The sequence below is a fragment of the Aricia agestis genome, chromosome 12 (assembly GCF_905147365.1).
Source record: "Aricia agestis chromosome 12, ilAriAges1.1, whole genome shotgun sequence".
In the NCBI taxonomy this organism is placed as follows: domain Eukaryota; kingdom Metazoa; phylum Arthropoda; class Insecta; order Lepidoptera; family Lycaenidae; genus Aricia; species Aricia agestis.
In genome coordinates, this window is record NC_056417.1 from 12,001,055 (window position 1) to 12,024,854 (window position 23,800).

The following is a 23,800-nucleotide window of genomic DNA, read 5'->3' on the forward strand; positions in this document are numbered from 1 at the left end:
TTTTAAATAAGTAATTGGTAATAGCCTATCCGGCACTTTATCAGTAAGTGGTAAAACAGGCCCTTAGAATAATAATTTACAGTTAAAACAAATTTGCTCCATTCTTAGTTCTAGCTGAATATGAAAAATACTAAACCTCAAGTTTAAACTACATTTTTTCACGCCTAATCCCCATACATTTTATTATGTGGAAAACAAATACTTTGAATCAAGGGAAAATATTATACATTTTTTTTTTCACTTTAATAAAAAAATGTGTGAACGAAGTTGTGGACAATTTAGTTCGTTTTTGAAATGAATGCAATTGTGTTGCACAATAAAAAAATCTACAATCAAGGCGTATTAGTTTACGCGTAATTCGCTTAGAAAAAAATGGAAAACATTTCCTATACGTTTCAAAATACATTTTTAAACCGGTTTTTGTTCGTGCAATCGAAAAATTCCAATTTGTTTCTTCTTGCATTTATATTTGAAACATTTAGGTTTCGCCAGTGATATTGTACTTATACAGATATGTTACGTCCATACTATTTTCCGACTTAAATCTCTTCCGAACAATTTTCAAATTCAAAATTGCAGACATTGACAAATTTGACAGATGAGTGAAACAAAAGATACGAAAAACCATTTACGTAAAAGAGACAGTTCTATTTTTGAACGTCGAATCGTATCGCTGTCTCTTTCTTCGCCTGAGCTATGACGAAAATTCGATTTTTTCCAGATTGTTCGAAAAAATTATTGAAAATGTAAATAATCGAGGTATTTATTGCAATCAAGACATGTGGTAAGAGATTCCATGTGTTTTGTTTACTTTCGAGTCATAATTGGTACATTTTCGATACACGCACGACGTCATTTTCAATTTATTTAGGTAAGACAAGACGTGGCACGTTCGTGACTGCGCTCGATGCAGACTAAACAACAGACGCCCCAATTGGGCCGTATTTGAAGCTTCACAACGCGCGCGGTTGTAACATATCTAGTTTGAGTATTTCATCATTGGGTTTCGCACTATGGCATCCATTATACGATCATACAAGCGACCAATGATATTCTACTTATACAGATATGTTACGTCCATACTATTTTCCGGCTTAAATCTCTTCCGAACAATTTTCAAATTCAAAATTTCAAACATTGACAAATTTGACAGATAAGTGAAACAAAAGATACGAAAAACCATACGAAAAACCATTTACATAATCTTTTATGTAAATGGTTTTTCGTATCTTTTGTTTCTTGACAGTTCTATTTTTAAACGTCGAATCGTATCGCTGTCTCTTTCTTCGCTTGAGCTATGACGAAAATTCGATTTTTTTCAGGATTGTTCGAAAAAATAATTGAAAATGTAAATAATCGAGGTATTTGTTGCAATCAAGACATGTGGTAAGAGATTCCATGTGTTTTGTTTACCTTCGAGTCATAATTGGTACATTTTCGATACACGCACGACGTCATTTTCAATTTATTTAGGTAAGACCAAAGAGAATGTCATATACTACGTAACAAGAGGTCGGACTTAGAAGAAAAAAAATTAACATTTATTATTTTTTTAAATTGAAACTAAATTTAAATTTTTTAAGTGCAAAACCTTCCACTCTAAACATACCAAAAATTTAAAAAAAATGAGCTCAATAAATGTTTTATTTCAATAAAAATTATTGTACATAGCTAAATAAACACAAAACAATAAAACAGATTTAATCCACAAGGTTTAGGCAACAAATCCGTCCGCTGCGTACGCTCCGATTCCGATCCAGTGGACGCGCATCTTTATGCATACACACATAAGTATTATTACTTTGTTTCGTCACACCCTATACATACGACAGCTGAAATCTATCGCGTGGGCTCAGGCCAGCTGTATACCACCTCACTTGATCAGAGGATTTTCCCTTAGTGGCCGCACCTCTCATAATTCCATACCTTCCTTCTCCTCCTTAAATCTCCTTACCTGCCTGCAGACTAAAATGTTGCAAACTAGTACAGGGACCTAAAAATCTGAAATTAATGAAAAGTTTTTCATTTACTACATTTCCATACGTAAATTATTATAGTTAATAACCTTAACGTGCAATTAATTACTATAATAAATCAATAGACACATTTCAACATTTTCTAAATTAACTGCATATATACTGATACATTATAATATTTTCCATGAGTAATTATCTATCTTTTTCATATTATTATAGTTTAAGTTGGAAATTATTATACAAATAATATGCAAATAATCCCTATGACATACTTTGTATTAGAACACGGTATGACATAGTTATGTTTTGATTTAATTTTTTAATTTACGGTTATATTTACATTTTACAATGTCTTACCTTTCGTTTTTCAATAATTAATCCACTAATTTACAATTTTTGAAAGAGTTGCTATAAAATAATTTTCACTAACTGAAAATCGAACTTTGAGTTTTAAACTTCTTCTTCGTCTTTTATTATTAACCAGTCACAGTCGATCTTGCTTAAAAATTGTACAGATTATCCAACTTGGTTTAGGTGCTACGTTTAAATTTGGAACCCAATTTTTTTTTTGTTCGAAAGTTTCACCCACCTGGGTAAGACAAGACGCAGCACGTTCGTGACTGCGCTCGATGCAGACTAAACAACAGACGGCCCAATTGGGCCGTATTTGAATCTTCACAACGCGCGCGGTAGTAACACGTCTGCTTTAAGTTTTTCATCATTGCAAGCGACAGTCAATTCCGTCAATCATGAATTGTGTTTGACTGATGGACTGATGAATGGTATTAGACGGTCATTTAATTCTCTTCAGTTTTATGTCAGTCAAAAAGCCATAATTTTCAAAGGTATACGTTTCTAATTTTTTTCCTATTTTGTCAGATGTGACAATGCTCACTCAAAATACGTACGACGACTGATTATACGACTGATGGTTGCATGAATCAAAAATCAAGATATCCAGATTTTCGTCAATCAACTTCATGCAACCATCAGTCACTGCATTACACGACAGGTTATGCATCAGTCACAGTCATGACTTTGGCAAAACTGACAGCAAAACCTACCGTGTAATGTTTGCCTAAGTTTTATAGATAATGGCCTTATTTTGTTGGCCTAGTAATCCTAGCAATATTATTAATTTTATATTTTTTAAACTACTTAAATGAGAAAAAATAGTATTCTATTTCTCGGAAACTACTTATGGTACATAATATTATTATCATTTAGTATTGCCCATTTTGGGACAGCGACAATAGTTATTAGATAATTACTTATAAAAATATAAATTTATGTTTTTGTGTCACCTGACCTTATTGAGGGTTGTACTAACGAATTTTTCTGTTTTTTTTAATACAAGAATAACAGAAGAATACTTACAGCTTTACGCCGAAGAATATCGCTACAGCTTAATCTCATATTTACAAAACACAAAAAGTCACGTACGGCGAACCGTTAAGATACAATCTTAAAGAACACTCGAAGCGCCAAAACGCCCTAAAATCTAAAATTAACCTTTATGTTCACCACAGTAAAATGTATAAGAGTACCACTTGAGTTCGAGTGAGCTATTCTAAGTTCTATTGTGGGGTCTTAAAGTATAATTTTCGTTGCAGTGCCGAGGACGGTTTTGAAGGAAAGGTACGAGAGCGCCCCTGAGGAGGACGAAGTCGCACACGATGTGTCGGATCTTGAACACGACGATATCGGTAAGTGCCACTTACAGTTCCTTAACAAAATGTTGCTATACATTGCTACCAAGGAGCAGTGCCGAATTTTTTTTTATGAGAGTAGGCAACTTTATCTCCGCCGCACCATGTACATAATCTGTAGGGCCTTTGTGGATGCTGCCGCCAACGAAGTTCCTTATCGAGCGTTCGGCGTAAAGAAGGCTAGACATGGAACGATATTTGACCTCGATACTTTTTTATTAGTGCCTGCATGGTAGGGGTAGAGGACGTTGATAGTATTAATGTGCGTCAACTAGATGGCGTTTTTTGAGAATAAACCGACGCGTTGTTAGTATTCCTGGGCGTCAATAGAATATGACGTTTTTTAAAATATTTTTTGAGTGTATAATATGTAATATACAGGTTTTTTGAACATGATTAGAAATAACTTCGTTCCATTCGGGTGTCCCTTGACACCTCTCAAGGTTTTTTTTATTAATCAGGAGCTGCCAAAGAAGAGTAATAACAGTATAATAAGATTATCATACAGTAAAAGTACAGCTGTGTATATAAGATATTATTACTCGATATAATTAAATAAATAATAAATAAATAATATCTATCGACGCTTCACACCACGTCAGTCTGGCCCCGTGGTAAGTACCTGAAGGACTTGTGTTACAGGTACCAGACAACGGATATATATTTAATACTTTTTATACTATACATATATTTAAGATTTTTATTATATGATACACATATTTAATACACATCCATGACCCAGGAACTTTGAAAAACTTTTTGTTCCGTCGGCGGGATTCGAACCCGCGACCCCCGGCTTGAGCTACCAACGCGCTCACCACTGAGCCACAGAGGTCGTCAAATTCATTTTTTGTTACAGTTTACTTAAACTTACTCACACAAGATGTGTGCCCGATTTTGGCTGACTAGACTAGACTGAAGATAGTGGCGGCCATGGCCAAAATATATATAAATATATATTTTTTTATGAAATAAGGGGGCAAACGAGCAAACGGGTCAACTGATGGAAAGCAACTTCCGTCGCCCATGGACACTCGCAGCATCAGAAGAGCTGCAAGTGCGTTGCCGGCCTTTTTAAAGAGGGAATAGGGTAATAGGGGAGGGTTAGGATGGGAAGGGAAGGGAATAGGGGAGGGTAGGGAAGTGAACAGGGTAGGGGATTGGGCCTCCGGTAAACTCACTCATTCGGCGAAACACAGCGCAAGAGCTGTTTCACGCCGGTTTTCTGTGAGAACGTGGTATTTCTCCGGTCGAGCCGGCCCATTCGTGCCGAAGCATGGCTCTCCCACGTATAAAATATTATTTTTATACGTGGAAGATATTACATAAATGTAATATTATTTTTTATGATGAAAACTTCTTAAGTAGCGTTGTATGTAAGAACTAAATAAAATAAATATGTACTACTTTTTTAGATGGATAACAATCATCGGCAGCTCGACAAAAACTTTTAACTCACTAAAGTAAGGCAGCGTTACAGAGATTTGTAATATTGGGTGTATTTAAACTTAGGTCATTACAAATTCAAATAACACAGGCATCTGGTAGCCCCGATAAAAGTACTTAGGAAAAATTACTAAAGTACCTTCTCTGTTTCACGAAACTCTACAACATAATAATTCTGTTGTTCTTTTAAAATATTCAATTGCCATTGCGGCTTCGCGAGAGTAAAGGCATAGTCTGAAACAGTTTTTGTTTATTTGGAACAACACAGTAAGTACCTACTAACTTACTCAACTTCAAAAAAGAAAAGGACCGCTTTGTAACTGCTTATTAGAATAACTAAAAAGTGACGTTGTTTAAACTAAGTTTAAACATCGACACTTAAAATCTTTTATAGGTTTAGAAATCAAAAAAGTGTAAATCTCTCGGGAAATTTTGCTGAAATAAAAACTATCGTATAACGACATAATCATAGAATTATAATTAATGATTGGTAGCGCCGCGTGCTACGACGTAGACCAATGAATAATAAGGACATAATATTATTACGATCATGCCTTCAGTTTAGTGTCGCCGCTCACGGGCCACACACGACAGCCACAAGAAGCAAGACAAAGCACAAAAGTAGCGGTCACTGACGTGAACCGTGTGCGGCGAGTCCATAAATTTATGAAAACTACATGAAATATGCCGGTAGCGACGTTTGGTGGTTGTGGCCGGTGGCCCTTAGATGTTACTATAGTTGCTTGCAACTCGTTAATTTTACCGTAAATTTGAAACACTCGCTGTCCTTCTCCTTGGTTGGTGGTCTACTTTATCACCTGTTCAGTAGTATGAGCACGTACAATGTGAACACACTCAGAGTGGGTTGCACCAACTTACTTTAACTATAACGATAACAAAATGTCAAATCAACTGTCAAATCTCTGGTTAAGTCAATAACAATGGTTATAAAATAACGCCATTTTTAACGATAACCGTAACCGCTCAATTTTGACTGGTGAATGTTAAATTTGACATTGGGCTCACAGTGTTTTCAAAACAAAATATTATGATTTCCTGACAATTTGTACGGATAATAATTAATTTTCTTATACTCTCAACCCCGTAACTTTAACTGGCTATAAAGTCATGGTGCAAGGGACGTCTGTCAAATTCTGTGGTTATTGTTATAGTTAATGCTAAAATTTACCTTAACTGTAACCTTAACAGTAACTCTATCAACGCGTGTGGTGCAACCTACCCTAACAATCAAATATTTTTTGTAATTTTAGAACATTCAATTCTACAGTGCCTCGCCATAAAAATACTAGTCGAGATCTTTCTCAATCTTGTTTAGTTCTAACGACACTGTGGGGAACAAATTCGTAAGTTTTCAAATGGAAAGAATTGCGAGATAAGTGCAAAGTACACCCCAATTTACCGAGGAGCAAGTTTGGGACGAGTTGGGGAGGAATTGGGACGATTTTGGGAAGAGTTGAGACGAATTGAGACGAGTGTGGGACGTGTTGTCTTAAGAATTTTCGGGTCATAATTAAATGTCACTTATGCTAGCGTGCTTACCGGAAGTACGCTATGAGCAGCGGTCCTCTAAAATTGTGCGCATTTTATTATGCAGGGTGTAACAAAACAAATACTTTAGGGTATACATGTATGAGTAAATTTTATCCCTCAGAAAATTTGCCCATATTTAATTTTAAAAAAAGACGGGTACTTGCCGGCAGAAGTGAAAACTTGATTATTAACGTTGTGCATTATTTTTTAACCCATTTTTTATGAAAATCGATTTTTAAAAAATCGTTTTTTTTAATTAATCGAAACCCTTACAATCGACTAAAAACTATAGACAATCGAAAAAAACAATCGATTATTCGATTAATCGATTTCGATGTTACAACACTACTCTTCAACCGTCTTACGGTTTTTCGATGAGCACGAGAATCTGACGTGAGATTCACAGTTTTTACCCATCCGACAAAAGTGCTCAACGCCGCTAAAGAAGGTTTCACTAATTCAAAAATAAGTTGTTCAGCCCTGCTACTTTCAATGTGTGATAAAACTAAGTGATAATACTTTTGGGTGGGTATGTGTCCCTTATATAGAATTCACTGCGAAAGCGGCAGCGCTGAAAGAGCAAATATTTTTGTGATTTGTATGGGGAAGCGCCTCCGCGTCATGAATTTTTCTATACAAAGGTGAAAAAAAGTTCTCTTTCAGCGCTGCTATTTTCACAGCGAACTCTATATAGGGGACCCATATACACCCTAAAGTATTATCACTTAGTTTTGTTACACCCTGTATAGAGTTCACCGTGAAAGTAGCAGGACTGAACATTTTTTTATTTTATTTAATTTGGACAAATATTTCATAGTAATAAAAGTAACTCTTTCAGTCTGGAATTTTTACAGTAAACTAATAGGGGACACGTACACAACCTAAAATATCACTTTGTTTAGTTACACCACGCATTGTATTATGATTATTTCAAGTTAGGTACGTAACAACAAAAGGACTTACCTCAATATACGCACAATACCTGCACGGTTATCGCAGATCGCAGCACATGCCGATATGAATAATCCCTGTAGGTAAAGTTGGTAATTGCCAAGTGAACAATATGGCAGCGTAACGAGCCTCCATGCATTACGTATGAGCACAGTCCACAACGTACTTTGATAGGAATGTTTTCTGGAGTAGTTAATTTGGGGTATTGATTTTACCTACATAATGTTTTATAAAAATTAATGTTGGTCTTTATTTCTATTTGCCATTCACTTAACATATTTTATATAATATTATATTAAGTATTTATAAGTGGGAGAGACATGCTTCGGCACGAATGGGCTGGCTCGACCGGAGAAATACCACGTTCTCACAGAAAACCGGCGTGAAACAGCGCTTGCGCTATGTTTCGCCGAGTGAGTGAGTTTACCGGAGACACTATTCCCTTCCCTATCCTCCCCTATTCCCTTCCCTTCTAATCCCTACCCACCCCTATTACACTATTACCCCTTAAAAGGCCGGCAACGCACCTGCAGCTCTTCTGATGCTGCGAGTGTCCATGGGCGACGGAAGTTGCTTTCCATCAGGTGACCCGTTTGCTCGTTTGCCCCTTATTTTATTTTAAAAAAGACATTTATACTATAACTAGCTGTATCGGCAAACGTCGTTTTGCCATGTAGGTAAAGTATTTCGCCATGCACCCCGTGACTCGAGAATTTTATATATTTATAAGATAAGACTAGTTCCCGCCCGCAACACCAAAATATCGCCCTGAAACCACACATTTTTCCGGGACAAATAGTGTCCTATGGCCTTGAAGTCTCAGGACTTCCTGCCGACTAATTCAAAAAATCAAACATCGTCCTTCTCTCTTCACACTCACGCCCGTCTTTCATATGCCAGGTGAAAAAGGACGACGCGGATTCATCGCCAAGCTAGTTTTTTCTTAATAACTCGATAAATATACAACATTTTAAAAATCCACCAGGTCAGATTCTCAATGATAGAATTTTATACAATGTGCTAAAATATTAACTTAGTTTTCTTTCTATCGAGATGATTTTTTTTCTATCGAGAAAATTTTAAGATATCGTGTTTTCGCTAGGTCGGATCCTCGGAAATTTAATTTAGTATCTATGTTTAGAAAATGAAACAATTCAGGGCTTATTTTCAAGTATAAAAGTGAATTATAAAATCGACAATTTAGGGTTAGTCATTAGTCGCCCCCTTAATGTTGTCTCAAACCTCTTTTGTAAACAAGTGTACTTAGGACGATTGTCATTTGTTTTTTCTTTTATTTAACTTTGATTGATTGACAGCAAGCAGTTCACTAAAGCAGATAGCGAAATATTGTGTAGAGCGCTATCTATCTAACAGCTAACTTTATAAAAGGTAGAATCCAATTTTTCTAAAATGGTATGTAACATTTTTTAATTTTACTTACATCACTTGAGTCAGCTTCCTGTTGACAATTGTTATGTAGGTAGGTACTTACTTACGCTTGTATGTGTGTTATATTTAGAAGGACGATGGTTAAAACATAATATACAAACTTTTACTATTCTCAAATCGTGAAATTCTGTCTGTAGCGATCATTGACTCCCTGTCAAAAAACTTGTCATATTTCGTCATTTTCTATGTAGTTTTCTTTACTAACCGCGATTGACAACGAAGTGAGAGAAGCTTCTAGTCGGGCTATATCGTATTTTGCATACACGATGTGAACAGAGTATGAATTATATCACTTCAAAGTCATAAATAGTTGGAGATTATCATAGGAAGAGTTACCAAGACGTTTTCCGTTGAAACTATAATAGTCTGTTTCTATAAGAATTCAATTTAATTCTTAAGTTAACAGAATGCAGTGCGATTATTTTTCAAATAGCTCCTTCACTAGAAAGGTCAATGACCGCCGGTGCCACCTTAAATCGTCCTGACTATAGAACTAGTTCATTCTACCTAAAATGAAAAACGATAGCATAAATTAAAATCGACCTACTCAAACACATTTTGATAAATAATTAAACGTTTACGGCAATGGCGTTATAAACTACCAGTAATAGTGTAATAAATAAACCGATACAGCGAAATCCGATAACACAATTTGCTATGTACACAGCGGCCAAGAAATTGCAAGCGCCAACCGCTCCCTAGATAAATCGCGCCAATGTTTGCCATCGCGACTACTGCCTTGATTTAATAACAACAATTTGTAGTTATTACTTGTAGAAATTAACCCAATCAATACTGATATTATAAATGTAAAAGTGTGGCCGTCTATTTGTCTTTCAGTCGATTAGTTTTTTTTTAATCGGGCGTTGGCCGACCACACATACCCACCAATGTGTTCTGTGTCGCCAGGATCGACAGCGGTATCCAACCACGAAAACCCTTTGATATGATCTCAGGGAGCCCGAGGTACATGCCAAAACTGACTTCGGACCCGCAACGAAATTAATCAGAAGAAAATAGGAGGAGTAGGAAGAATTCCAATTGGTGCGACAGTCGATTAGTTACCTTTTCATACTGATTTTGTTGAAATTTTATATGGAGATATTTTGAGTCCCGGGAAAAGGGGAAAGGATACTTCATCCCCGAGAAATGTACGGTTTCCGCGCGATTGGCGAAATGGAGTTGCGGGCATCATCTAGAACTACCTAGTTAATTATCATACGCCTTATAATTTTGTACTTGGTTGTTGTTAGTATTATGCATTTCTAATGGCCTAAAAGCCAGGGGCAGCCAGACGGACAGAAAATAAATTAATATTAAAAAACTTATAATACCCATCTTTTTGGTCGGGGGTTAAAAAAGGAACTTTGTAAAAAAAATTGTGTGCATACTTGCTTGTGCTTGAGGTACCTAAGGCCACAGCTAGATCGTTTGCTGTTATAATATTAAGCAATACAACAAGCTGTTTATGCTCTTTAGCGTGTCAAATATATTTTTATTTTTATTATTATATTAGTAGAGTAGTCTCGCTTTATGAAGTGAAATGCTTGCTGATGACTTAAGTTATATTTAGATTTTAGATTGCTCTTCATTTTTAGGGTTCCGTTTTTTTTTTTCTTTCATCCTCTCGCACTATTGGCACTTACACAATTTTGTTTCTGAGCACCTAAAGGTTGACTGGTAGATAATGCCATCTGGCATTAAGTCCGCCTGTTTACATTGGGCAAAAAGTATAAGTAAATAATAAATATATTATGTAAGTACATTTAAAAAACACTTTATATTCAGTCAGTTCAAGAGTGATTAATTCAAATTAATATTTAAATTATTCTAAAAAAGTTAGGAGTTTTACGTTTTAGCTGTCAGAGAACAATATCTAAAGATAAATGACGGTTGATTCTGTGTCAAAACTTTCGGATATTGGCTGGTGAAATTTCATTAAATTAAATTATGCCATTAAGGCTTTTATTATATTAAATACTTTGCGCTTTAATTAGCGGAATAAATATGATCAGAAATATTTAATTATTAAATTAATGTTTGCATTGCTAATATTGATCTGATATGTGCCTGTGGTTAAAATTCCGTGCCGATAATGATAGTTCATAATGAATGAGCTATGAGTTTATGACATAGTCCGCCGTACTTTATGACATTTAATTACGATTAACCTTCAATTAAATGAAGAGTTTGACAGATAATGTATGGGGCTTATGTCAAATGTCAAAAATTTAAATAAATTACTTAAGGCGGGGATTAATCTCAATCCAAAACGATAACCTTGCATACCTATACAACCAAAGACCAAGCGTATACGCATCGAAATAAGATTAATTTGAGCTTAGCATAAAACTGTACTTACTCGGGCGGATCTTCTCTATTTTTCATGTTTTTTTTTAATATCTTTGGAAATAAACATTAAGAAATAAAATTGTTCGGTTGAGGATATTTTAATATAGATTTACTAACAATTTATTCAAATAAAATGTATAATTATCCTAGTTAATACTTATATTTCGATGAAATAGATTTTTATCGGAGGTGAGTTTGTAAATTAATTACAGCCAAAGTATTACGTTTTATTAAAATGTTTATGGTTTAAGGTATTTTAAATATTGTGCTTTATATCTCATATTTTTTAACACTTCGTTATTATATTGGAACTAGGTAAACCGGGAGTCACGGAATAACAAATTGGTGTTTATCCTCGCCTTAAGTAATCAATGTTCCACTCTGAGTGCGACAAAGTGACATATTGTATTAATTAATATAATATACCTAAACGCACATAGATTGTGTACGTTTGACTACTGCTATACCGGGACTCAAAATATCCTGTATACCTCCTACAGGGTAGAGGAAATTCTATCTAAAGTCTTGTGTCAAAAGTAACATTAATTGTGCATTATGCATTAAATTACCGTGCACCCGCCGAGATGAACCAAGCGAAGCGCAAAGGCACTACATAACTTTTCTCGAAGTGTTTCGTCGTTTTTTTGAACCCTCATAGAGTTGGTTCCCGATTTACCAGATAGTTCATATTCTCAGTATATTATTACGTTAATAATAGACTATTTAAACATACAGAGTCTCAATCGAATAGCTCTAATACTTTAGATTTTATTGATATCAAAAATACACCGATTTCGTCACTGATAATATACTGACTCACTGACACACTGATGATCATCAAAATGTTTGGCTACTTCCCGAAGTGCTAGAAATCTAAGTTTGGTATACAACTTATAAACCAATCTATTCATTTCCAATCTTCGTTGACTTTTGTTTTATGAAACATATCAAAGACTTTATAGAGTCTTGCAATTGCTGATTTGACTCTTCTATTATGGAAATGAGTGGAATTTTCTCCGTAAATAAAATGTTATCACAATCAGGGATCGGTTTGATCTGAAAATTTCGTGATTGCAAATGACTTCTTTAAGAAACTCGCTCTTCAGAATATTGTCACGCAAAAGAGATCTTGTTCGCCACTTACTTTTTTATTTTTTCAAAATACTATGACATAAAAAAATATATTTAGGGCTGGCTCGACCGGAGAAATACCACGTTCTCACAGAAAACCGGCGTGAAACAGCGCTTGCGCTGTGTTTCGCCGAGTGAGTGAGTTTACCGGAGGCCCAATCCCCTACCCTATTCCCTTCCCTATCCTCCCCTATTCCCTTCCCTTCCCATCCCTACCCTCCCCTACCCTATTCCCTCTTGAAAGGCCAGCAACGCACCTGCAGCTCTTCTGATGCTGCGAGTGTTCATGGGCGACGGAAGTTGCTTTCCATCAAATTTAAAGACATACACGGTACGTAGAGGTCAATTGATAGTAATATAATATATTACGAAAACATACAATACTTATGTGAATTTTTTTTGCTCAAAGTAAACAAAATGAATCAAAAACATACAAAATACTTATTTAACATAGAGTGGGCGAATACCAAGGAAAAGTAATGTGAAACGCTGCCCTTAAAAGGGTATTTTATTTCTGTACCGCAAATTAAAACACCAAGTACTTTCTGAAACTCGAAATGTCCGAAACCGTAAAAAGTTCGAAATTCGACATATTCAGTATTTTGAAACCCCATTTTTTAAATCAAAGTGTAGAATTTTTTAATTAAATTTGAAAGCACTTAGCACAGTCAAATTGGTATACGTATAAATATTATGAAATAAAAAAACACAGCAATGGGCACAGGTACTAAGAGCGACTTAAACGTGAAGAGGTACCAGACAGACAGAGTACATACATAATTTCGTATGTACTCCTCCGTGGTCTAGTGGTATAGAGCGCGGCTCTTGACTCGGAGGTCGTGGGTTCGATCCCGCGTTGAAAACATGTTATTTTCAAGTTTGGTTAGGACAATGCAGGCTGATCACCTGATTGTCTGACAAGTAAAGATGATCCATGCGTCGGATGAGCATGAGCAAAAGTCGGTCCTGCGCCTGATCTCTCGCCGGTCGTGTCGGTCTTCCGTCCCACTGGGTTATGAGAGTAAAGGAATAGAGAGTGCTCTTGTGTACTGCGCACACACTTGGGCACTATAAAATTACTCCTGCGTAGCTGGCCAGGTTTTCAATGAAACCGGCCACCGTCACCGAAACCGGTGTGGGAGCTATTATATTATAATATATGTTTATAATTTCGCGTTTATAATATCAGTATGTATAATAATATTATGTAAGGTTTTAAATAAGACACTAATTGTAAGGTGCCAAAATCTCCACACAATATTAAAAACGCAGCGCTCCACATAAATTAGGTTGCTCACATTTTAATACAATAAGAAATAAATTTCTACTTCGCTTTATACTTTCTGAGGATATTACCGACTCTATATCTTGTAAAAATCATACTTTTACACTATATTAGATGACGCCGCAACCCCGTTGCGCCAAAATTGTTTTATTGGGAACCGCGCATTTTCCTGGGACAAAAATCCTATGTCCTTTCCCGGGGCTCAAAGTATCTCCATACCAAATTACAGCAAAATCGGTTCAGCAAGTTTGGCGTGAAGAGGTAACAGACAGACAGACACACTTTTGCATTATATTAGTATGGATTTATCATGAAAATTTTGTTGCATGCTTTAGAAATTATTTGCCCGGTTCTGATGAGCACTGAATTACTGATATCAACTACATTTGAAGGATTGTATTTGACGTCGTTTAATAAATTAAAAATATTTAAATTCTAGTATCGTTGAGTAAAGGAATTGAGTAAAAAAAAAAAGGAAACTTGAGCGGGTACGCTTAGTACCCGCTCAAGTTAAGTGAGACATTAGACATTTTTTCAAAATAACACGCAACGAGCAAAGCATTCACCCGATGGGAAGCCATTAATATCATCCGAACGCAACACCATTTCTCAAAAACGCCGCCGCGTTTAAATTGACTACGAGTACAAGCGAACCAAATTACTTGACTATGTGATTTGAATGCCTCATTATTTATTTAAGAAGCCCTTAAGGATATAAGGGTTCCCGCAAGCGTGGGATTAAACTGTCTTAATGTCTCAAAACAGCAAATGCCTTATCCATCAGGATTTGTATTTGACACGTTGTAATATCTCTTAAGAGATACTCAGATCTTGTACAATAAGAACAGACTTTGGGTCTATCTTTAATATAAAATTCTGATGTCATGTGATTTGTTGGCAAACTCCTTTGAAATGGCTGGACCGCTTGTAATGAAATTTTGTGGTAAATGGGAGAGAATCGGAAGGCCTGAGAATTTATTAAGAATTTTTAATTTTTGAGTAAAATTAAGACAAAACATCGTTTCCAGGGAATCCAGTCGACTTAATTTTATTGCCGTAGAATGTTATTTTCAAAGACAGGAGGAGATATGAAATACTTTTTAGGGGTTCGAATAGAAAATATTTCCACAAATATAAAATGACCTTTATTATAAATAAAACAGCTAACTTCGCCAGCAAATATTTAATAATATTCTCTCCCCGTGATGGAGTGCAATATGAATAAGCCTTACGGCAATTTCTAGGGTATTTCAGACGAGTATTTTCGGTGCAAAATGCGTATATTATATTTTGAAACTTCGAATATTAAAATCGTAAATATTAAGGATAAAATTAATAACTTAAATGTTAATGATGGTTCTCCTTTTTGGATCTCGATTACGAAAAACCAAAAATAGTTATTATACTTAATATTTTTTTTATGAAATAAGGGGACAAACGAGCAAACGGGTCACCTGATGGAAAGCAACATCCGTCGCCCATGGACACTCGCAGCATCAGAAGAGCTGCAAGTGCGTTGCCGGCCTTTTAAGAGGGAATAGGGTAATATGGGAGGGTAGGGAAGGGAAGGGAATAGGGGAAGGTAGGGAAGGGAAGGGAATAGGGTAGGGGATTGGGCCTCCGGTAAACTCACTCACTCGGCGAAACACAGCGCAAGCGCTGTTTCACGCCGGTTTTCTGTGAGAACGTGGTATTTCTCCGGTCGAGCCGGCCCATTCGTGCCGAAGCATGGCTCTCCCACGTATAAAGGAGGAAATTATTTTTGGTATACTGAAACAACGTCTGATTAATTATGTGCCGAACATCCACAGTTGCCTTGCCCGAAACTAGGCCAAGTGAAATACGGACAATATGCGACAATTATACCGAGAATACACAATAAACAACTCCAATAAGTCGGAAAATATAATCGCAACACCATTAATATATTAACAACCTTTCCTCAAAGACATAATCCGTTTCCCCATCGACAAAGACTCAGACAAATCCGAGAAAATTGCAGGGCACAAATTAAACGCGGCTTTACTTTTATCTTATTCTGTCGTTATTAAATGGGTTTTCATAAGTTCGGATTTGTAAGATTTGTTTAGTTCTTTGCTAAGGTATTCACTTTTCTATGTTTATATCTGGGAAAAGGTCGCTGCTACTTTTTTAAGGGTCGATTTAATTGCGTCGGCCCAAGTGGCGGAAAACCCGAGCAGTTTAGCAGCTACATCGCGAGATCACAAGGAATTGTATGGCAGCGCGACCACGCCGCTATTTAAATAAATCGTCAAAAATATCCCATTGCATGTAATATCATGATTCGTGGCCTTGTGTAGCGGCCAAAATCGCGTTCGGACGGAAGCTTAAGGTGACGCCGCGTTAAAGTAAAAAACCGTGTTGGATATGTTTTATATTGCTGGTTTTCTATGAGAGGCCGGGCCGACCTCTCATAGAAAACAAGCAATGGAACACCAAAAATGGAAAGGGCGTAGCAAAAAAATGGTTTTTGTCGCGTAATTAAAAACCATAAATGTATTTCATATAAGCTATGGGCAAATTAAAGTGTATGCTTGAGGGAGATCGCAGACAACAGACTTTTTGTGCGATCGAGATGCCGACTGTATGGGCGCCGCAGACTCGATCGCACAAAAAGTCTGTCGTCTGTGATCTCCCTTAACCAATCTATGTACAAATTTTGGAAGTTTAAATCACTCTGCTCTGTTAGCAAAATAGGAATCAATTTTTTACAGAGGTCTTTTTGATTGATTATTGTGTTATAAAAGTTGACCAATCGTGTTATGCTATGGGTAATTCAAAGACATGATGAATACTTACAATGAACTTTAAGTCTTTAAGCTTTAGTCATTGCTGAGAAAAATCGATATCGCCACAGCCAAATTATCAAGGCGTCGCCTTGAAAACTCCAGTCTAATGCAGTTTCGTTTCTAATTCGATCCAGACCGTTTCCTATTCATTTATTATAAAGACTGGTTTATAATGGTTTCATTTTTAGACTCAATTCAAATGTGTCCGCGTGATCTGCGGAGCTAAAATGGTCACATTTAGCAATTCCTCTCAATCAATTCAGCAAATGAATTGTCAAAACTGTCAAACTGACAAATGTCAAATTAGTAAGAATTACTAGACATGAATTGCCAGCAGACTTGCATTTTGTGTTTAAAAAAAATTAATCATATTATGATTCATTATATGATTCTCCAACCTGTGATCTCGTAGTGTAACGGCCAAACCGATCGTTCGCGCTGATTGAGCTTTAGCCAAAATTAAACAGCAACATTTTATAATTGTGCACCCTTAAAACAGTATTAGGTTTTCTAGAATTATAACGTTCAAACACTTACCCCGGTTCTGCGATGACAAAGTAAGAAAGGGCTAAATGTTACTACAAAATATAACCACAGTATAAAATAAACAGTAATATAGGGTGACAGTGTGGAGTACTACACATACACATACATTACACTACACATACATTCCTATAAAGTTTCTCTTACCTCATACTTTTCGAAGTCATCTCTACCCTTATAGACGCTATGGCTACTTCTGAAGAAAAATCAGCCTTCACGAGTGTTTGCTTAGCTTGGCCATATTAAGGTACCGTCTCGAAAACGCGGCAAGCGTTTCCACAAAAATTCAAAAAAATGTCACTTTAAGACATAAACTATAGGTTTTATTTTGCTCTACACCACTACAAAGCAGCGGCGCCAGTAGGAAATGAAGCCTAGGACATAAACACATAATATAATATTATACCTAAGTATATATTATAATAACATTTAATGTAAGACTGTTTGGAGACCCGTATAAATGAAAATAAAATAAAATAAAGTGGCTTTTTCTTCGGTCATGGTTTACTACCTTGTTGATCGAAGAGCCACCTACATACAGTTTTTTTCACGAAATAATAAACGGAGTGACAAACTGGCAAAAAATTTGTCAGGAAATTATGCCGTTTTCTGTAACTACTACGCAGCGAAGCGAAGGGACACTGGGTGAAGCCAAACGAGCGTAATTTTGTGAGTCGTGACTCGCAGAATTTCTGTCGCGTAAATATCTTTTCATACAAATCATGACTCACAAAATTACGCTCATGTGAATCAAACAGGATTTTTGTATGAAACTGAATGCAGCAGAATTTCTGCCAGCCGAAATTCTGCGACTCACAACTCACAAATTACGCCCGTTTGGCTTCGACCTTTACTATAGCACTGACGTATCGTCGTCGTGCGTACAATATTATATTTCCGCTATATGTAGCGTCGCTGGTTACACCTACTGCGGTTTCCTTTTTAACAAACAGGGTTATTTTCTTTCACATTTGTACATTTGTATTTTGGCATACTAAGTCTACCTTTTTTTTTTTTTTTTAAATAAGGGGGCTAACGAGCAAACGGGTCACCTGATGGAAAGCAACTTCCGTCGCCCATGGACACTCGCAGCATCAGAAGAGCTGCAAGTGCGTTGCCGGCCTTTTAAGAGGGAATAGGGTAATAGGGGAGAGTAGGGAAGGGAAGGGAATAGGGGAGGATAGAGAAAGGAATAGGGTAGGGGATTGGGCCTCCGGTAAACTCACTCACTCGGCGAAACACAGCGCAAGCGCTGTTTCACGCCGGTTTTCTGTGGGAACGTGGTATTTCTCCGGTCGAGCCGGCCCATTCGTGCCGAAGCATGGCTCTCCCACGTGTAGATTATTTGTATTGTACCAAAACTTTACGACATTAATTAAGACGTAATAATGTTAGCGCGTACTTCGGCGAGGTTATTGAAAATATTAAATTGTTCGTAACATTCGTCCCTCTTATAATTAGTCGGATAATTAATGTCGGTGAAAACGATAACGCCAAGTATTCGCTTTTATGGTACACTGATTTTGCAAATTTGCGAAGCAACATACGATATTATGAATTTGAAACGGGGTTACTAAGAGAAAGGGGATTACCCATATTTTTTTATCTCAATTAAAAATTATTTACTTATATTAAAGGTATATTCTTGACTTCCTTATCATATCATAGATCATAAGAGACAATTTAAGTTTAATTGATTCATGGCCTACGTGATTTGATAGGGCTATGACGTATGTCAAGATCAGTGATTAACTTTGACTTGATATAACTCGACCTATTAATAGCCGCCATCTGCAAATGGATCAATATTTCCCTGATAGTACATTCATTTAAAATAAAACTGTGTAGAGTCAATCATCTTACATCGAATAGGGAATAGGGTAAAACGTTGATAGAAGCCAGCTTTTAGTCGCGTATACATTTTTTTTGAAGACCTTTTTGGAAAATTTCTCTATATAGTGACGACTGGACGATAAAGTCAAAATTATTGCATTAAGTATATAATATAGCTTGAGAACAATACTGATATTGTTCTGTGTGTGATAATGACTGATCATTTTAGGTTTCATACTTGGGCCAAAAAGATTAACGATCTTCTTTCTTCGTAGACGAAACGAACGACCGATGGTGGGGCGAGTCAGCGGTGCCGCCGGCCCCCGCGGTGGCTGCCGTGCCGCCTCAGAGGCCGTCCATCGTCACCAACACCAGCAGAGAGGAGCCGTCAGCGTCGCCGCCACGACAGCATCTGTCCAATGAGGATATAGGTGGGTATTGTAAGAGTGTTAGGTTTATATAGGTCTATTTATATGCTTAGTCATGAACGAGTTGCTAACCCATCAATCCCCAAGCGGCACCGGCTGCCGCATAACAATTGAAAATCTATTGTGTCTGCGATTACCACGATCGAAGTAATGCAGCGTCCAAACACGTTTTAAAGGCAGAGAAATTCGGAAACCTATTTTTATGATTTGACATATTAATGGCCAGTTTCTGTTTTTTTTATATAGGAGTTTATCTCTTCAACAGTGTTGATGATTGGTCAAAATGTTGATGTTGGCCAATCGGAAGCGCCTGTCAATTATAGAGAAAGTTCAATAAAAAAACTCTGAAACTGAGTTTAATATTAGTCATAACTCAAATACCCTTAGAGTAATTCTAAAGTTTTTTATTTTAGTAATTTTCAAGAAAAAGGGATAAATACGTTGAAATCAAATTGAACTCCAAGTAAATTTACCTCATGAACAGTCTAGAGAGTGTGAGGTTCTAAAATCAGTGATGCGTAGCAACTTGACTAAGGCTCAGGCTAGTTGATCAGTCATTCGACCAGTTGATCGACTAGTCTTTCGACTGGTTAGACAACGATAGAGAAAGGTTTTGTTAAAAATTTGAAAGTTGATTTCCCAGTCAGAACATCGTTAACATTTATAAAAAGAAGGGAAAGTTTTATAAAATGTTGAGCATTTCAAAACTGAAATTTTACAGTACCTACTAAATCACAAGTTTACATACATATTTTATTTATTGTTTTTAATTTTTTATAATAATAATAAATAAGTGAATATCTGTATCAAGTGGACCAGTCGTGTGATTGGCCCGCGGTAGCTTAATTTATTAAATATTCTTCATATTTCATAAAACATTTTATACGATTGCTTTACAAAGAATAGAAAGTTCAGTTAAGTAAAAATATATGTCACTTTTATACTTAGATACCTTTATCCAATCTTTGGTATAACTTTGAATGCATTTTTATCCTATCTCCGCCGGATCCGGGAACCATTTAAACAAGTTTGACATTTTAAGTACTGTTACCGGATAATTTTAATACTTTTCCCTTCTATACGCCCAATAAATCCCAGGTATCATCCTGCAGGAGACTTAACGATGGAAGTTTTCCAACTTTTCTATCTCCAAATGTATGTCAGCGGTATAACTTGTTAGAAGGCATTTGTAGGGAGTGTTTTTATTGCAAATTCATTCCTTTTGACATAATAGCCTGAAGAATGATAAAGTACCTATTTGGTGGATTATTTATAACACTAGCTATTTGACCGAGCTTTGCTCGGTATTCGATGAAAATGACATTTTCTAAAAATGATTCCTAGCTAAATCGATTTATCGCCCCCGAAACCCCCTATAAATTGCTCGTTTAAAGATATATGATTGAATAATTATGATGTTTTGACCTCTTCTCTTTCAATGCGTCATTAGAAATGTGAAATGTAGAGGTCGTTAGTTTGTCAAGCTGTATCTATATTCTATAGATATATTTCTTTATTATTTTTATCAGTGAAACTTGGTTAATTGGGATCTTCAGGGACCAAGACTTTTGTACCAATTATTAAGGGCTCCTAATAATGCAGTCATCCGATTAAGCAGGTTTTAAATTATGAGGTCTCATTTACAGAGGCTAGCACTCACAGAGGTCAATATGTGTCGATATTCAATATTAAAAACTTTTATTCGTTTGAGTTTTCTTTTCCATCGACAAATCGATGCACTGAGACTGAATTTTATGCCTAGTTGTTTTTAATAATTCTACGCAGTCCTCATCATGCGACTTTCCACAACCATAATCTCACAGAAGTTTTAATTTTTCTGATAAGTGCTGATAACGTTTTATATTAACGTTTGGAACTTTTTACACTTTTATTCCCTTGTTTTGAGGTCAACTGAGATAGTACTGACAAAAAAGTATGCACAATAGACGACGCGAAATGTATGTAATCAAACATGTCAAAACTTGCCTTAAGGTTAACGGGGTAAAGAGTCTCAATTATAGAATTAAATATCGAAAAAGTCATAAAATTCAAATGTCATTTAATCAGTTTCGAAAAATCCATTAACAGAGGTAATTGAATGAAATAGTGCCGGGACCTCATTGCAACTATCAATAATAGAGGTTTCTCGGTTAGCCAGCTCCCGCTTAGCCAGGTTTCACTGTCATATAATATTATATACTTACTTTATATTGTCATAATTAATTTGTTATTTTTTCTGCAGATCAATTCGACATGATGTACGTTTACGGCATCGCAGCTACGGCCCTCATCTGTCTGCTCTTCACCGTGATCGGTGTCGTCAAATTCATCGTCTGCAAGAAGAATGCAGACCAAGACAAGGGGCCTGACGTGTCAGCCACCACAGACATCCCGAACGGCTTCAACGACAGCATATCCGAGGTAGACAACGACATTAACATCACCAGTCTCTCGGGTCCAATCGATGCCGTCGATTCCATGAAGGAGATGCAGATCAACAGCATAGTGACGAGCCACAGCCCCAAAATCAATAGATACGTCGGTCGGCCCGTGCCCAACACGTACCCGCACGTGAGCAGTAACATGTACGGACAGGTCGCCGAATTCCCCGTGGAAATGCCGCTCCGGACAATGCCGCACGGAACGCTCGGCCGAGGAGTCCCGGTCAACACTCTTCCCCGCATGCAGATCCAGGCGGAAATGGACCCTAACGCGAGGAGCTTATATCGATATTCCAACGCGCAGTACTACTTTGGGTGACAAAAAAACGAGTGCCCGGACGTTTCTAGAACCTACTGTTTCTAGTTTAGTGTAGTGAATCGAACTTTGTATTGTCCTACTTTTTAATACAGAAACTGTGATATTAATTGAAACTCTCCTATTGTAGCGGACTATTCAGGAATTGTGGACATGGAAACGTTTTGTTCGCGATGGTTTTTGTCTTCAATAAAATTATTGTAATTTCTCGCTGTTCTTCAATAGATTCGGAACGGATTAAAGTTTCCAGAGTTTTGAAATCTGAATGATAATGCATATCAAAGACTTGTTTTTATTGTTACAACATTTCCAACTCTTTCCGATACTAGAGTATCCATTTTGTATGGTAATAGAGAGGGTTTGATTGTGGAAACGCTTAGAATAAATTTACTGAAAGGTATTGTTTACTCAAATTTTTCCGGGCATTTGTGCAGTACGTGGAATTTTGCTATCCGGCATTCCGATTTTTTACTAAGGCCTTTTGTATTTATATGAAGTACGGAAATAAAAACTCATACTGCCAGACGAAAATAATTCTGGGTATTATCCGTGTCAATTCATTTTGATCGAAATATAAATGAGAAACTCCATGAAACTCGACCAAATAAGGGACCAATCAGTCAGAAAGCGGTCATTCGTTCAAGCGTTCTACGTTCGTATTCTAAGTTCGAGCGGTCAGTCACAGGAGGATGTCTGACGCGGTCAGCGGGGCTAAAATGGTCGCTTTGAAGAATCATAATATGATTCATTTTTCTAAAATCTCAAAATGCAACTCTGCTTGCAATTCATTTCTTTATTTTTGTACTGATTTGACATTTGTCAGTTTGACAGTTTTGACAATTAATTTGCTGAATTGATTGAGAGGAATTGCTAAATGTGACCATTTTAGCCCCGCAGAACGTCCCTGTGTGAGTGCCTACATTTATTCAAAAACGCATTTAACTGACCACTTGAATGTTTGACCGCGTGACCGCTCCCTGTCTGATAGGTCCCTTGATGCACCAATAATTTTGGCGTTTAATATAAAATACGTAACATTGTAAACTATACTAAACTTTTCTTACATTTGTAGATGAAAATGAGTTCCAACGGAGTGCACAAACGCCCATACGTTTTCTCGCAAGTGGAGAATAGTGTATTTAATATGAACAGAGAAATACTGTTATTTATATAGTGTGTTATTTCTGTAACATGCCCTCTATTTTTGACCTTACTCACTTTGATTGATCGAGAAATATAAATATTACGCTAACCTTAATATTGTTTTAGGATTATTCTATTATGCTGCTAAATAATTTGGGATTGTTATTAGATACGTTATTTATTTAGACGTATATTGCTACTGTATTTGAAATTCTCTGAAAACAAATTCAAGATATTGTTTTTGTACTTAATTAGGAATTATTTTTTACGTTACCGCAACTTACAAAAAATAACATTATTCGTCTCTAAGGCATTTAAAATGGTAGTAAAACAATTTAAATTATTGTACTTTAAAGGCCTAAGTGACTTGAAATACTTAAAGTTGAGTTTTTGTAAATAATGTACCTAGGCTGCACACAATTTTAAGATCGCCGGG

General features: G+C 36.4%; 1 protein-coding gene across 2 annotated transcripts in view; it reads left to right on the plus strand.

Moving 5' to 3' along the window:
• The window catches only part of LOC121732533 (protein eva-1-like), a 139,155-nt gene extending 116,230 nt beyond the window's left edge, over nucleotides 1-22,925 (plus strand). For both annotated transcript variants that reach the window (XM_042122448.1, XM_042122449.1), the window contains exons 7-9: nucleotides 3,590-3,682; nucleotides 19,312-19,467; nucleotides 21,707-22,925. In XM_042122448.1, coding sequence (XP_041978382.1) covers nucleotides 3,590-3,682; nucleotides 19,312-19,467; nucleotides 21,707-22,224 — 767 coding nt within the window. In that variant the 3' untranslated portion in view covers nucleotides 22,225-22,925. The remainder of the gene's footprint in view (nucleotides 1-3,589; nucleotides 3,683-19,311; nucleotides 19,468-21,706) is intronic.
• The last annotated feature ends 875 nt before the right edge of the window (nucleotides 22,926-23,800 follow it).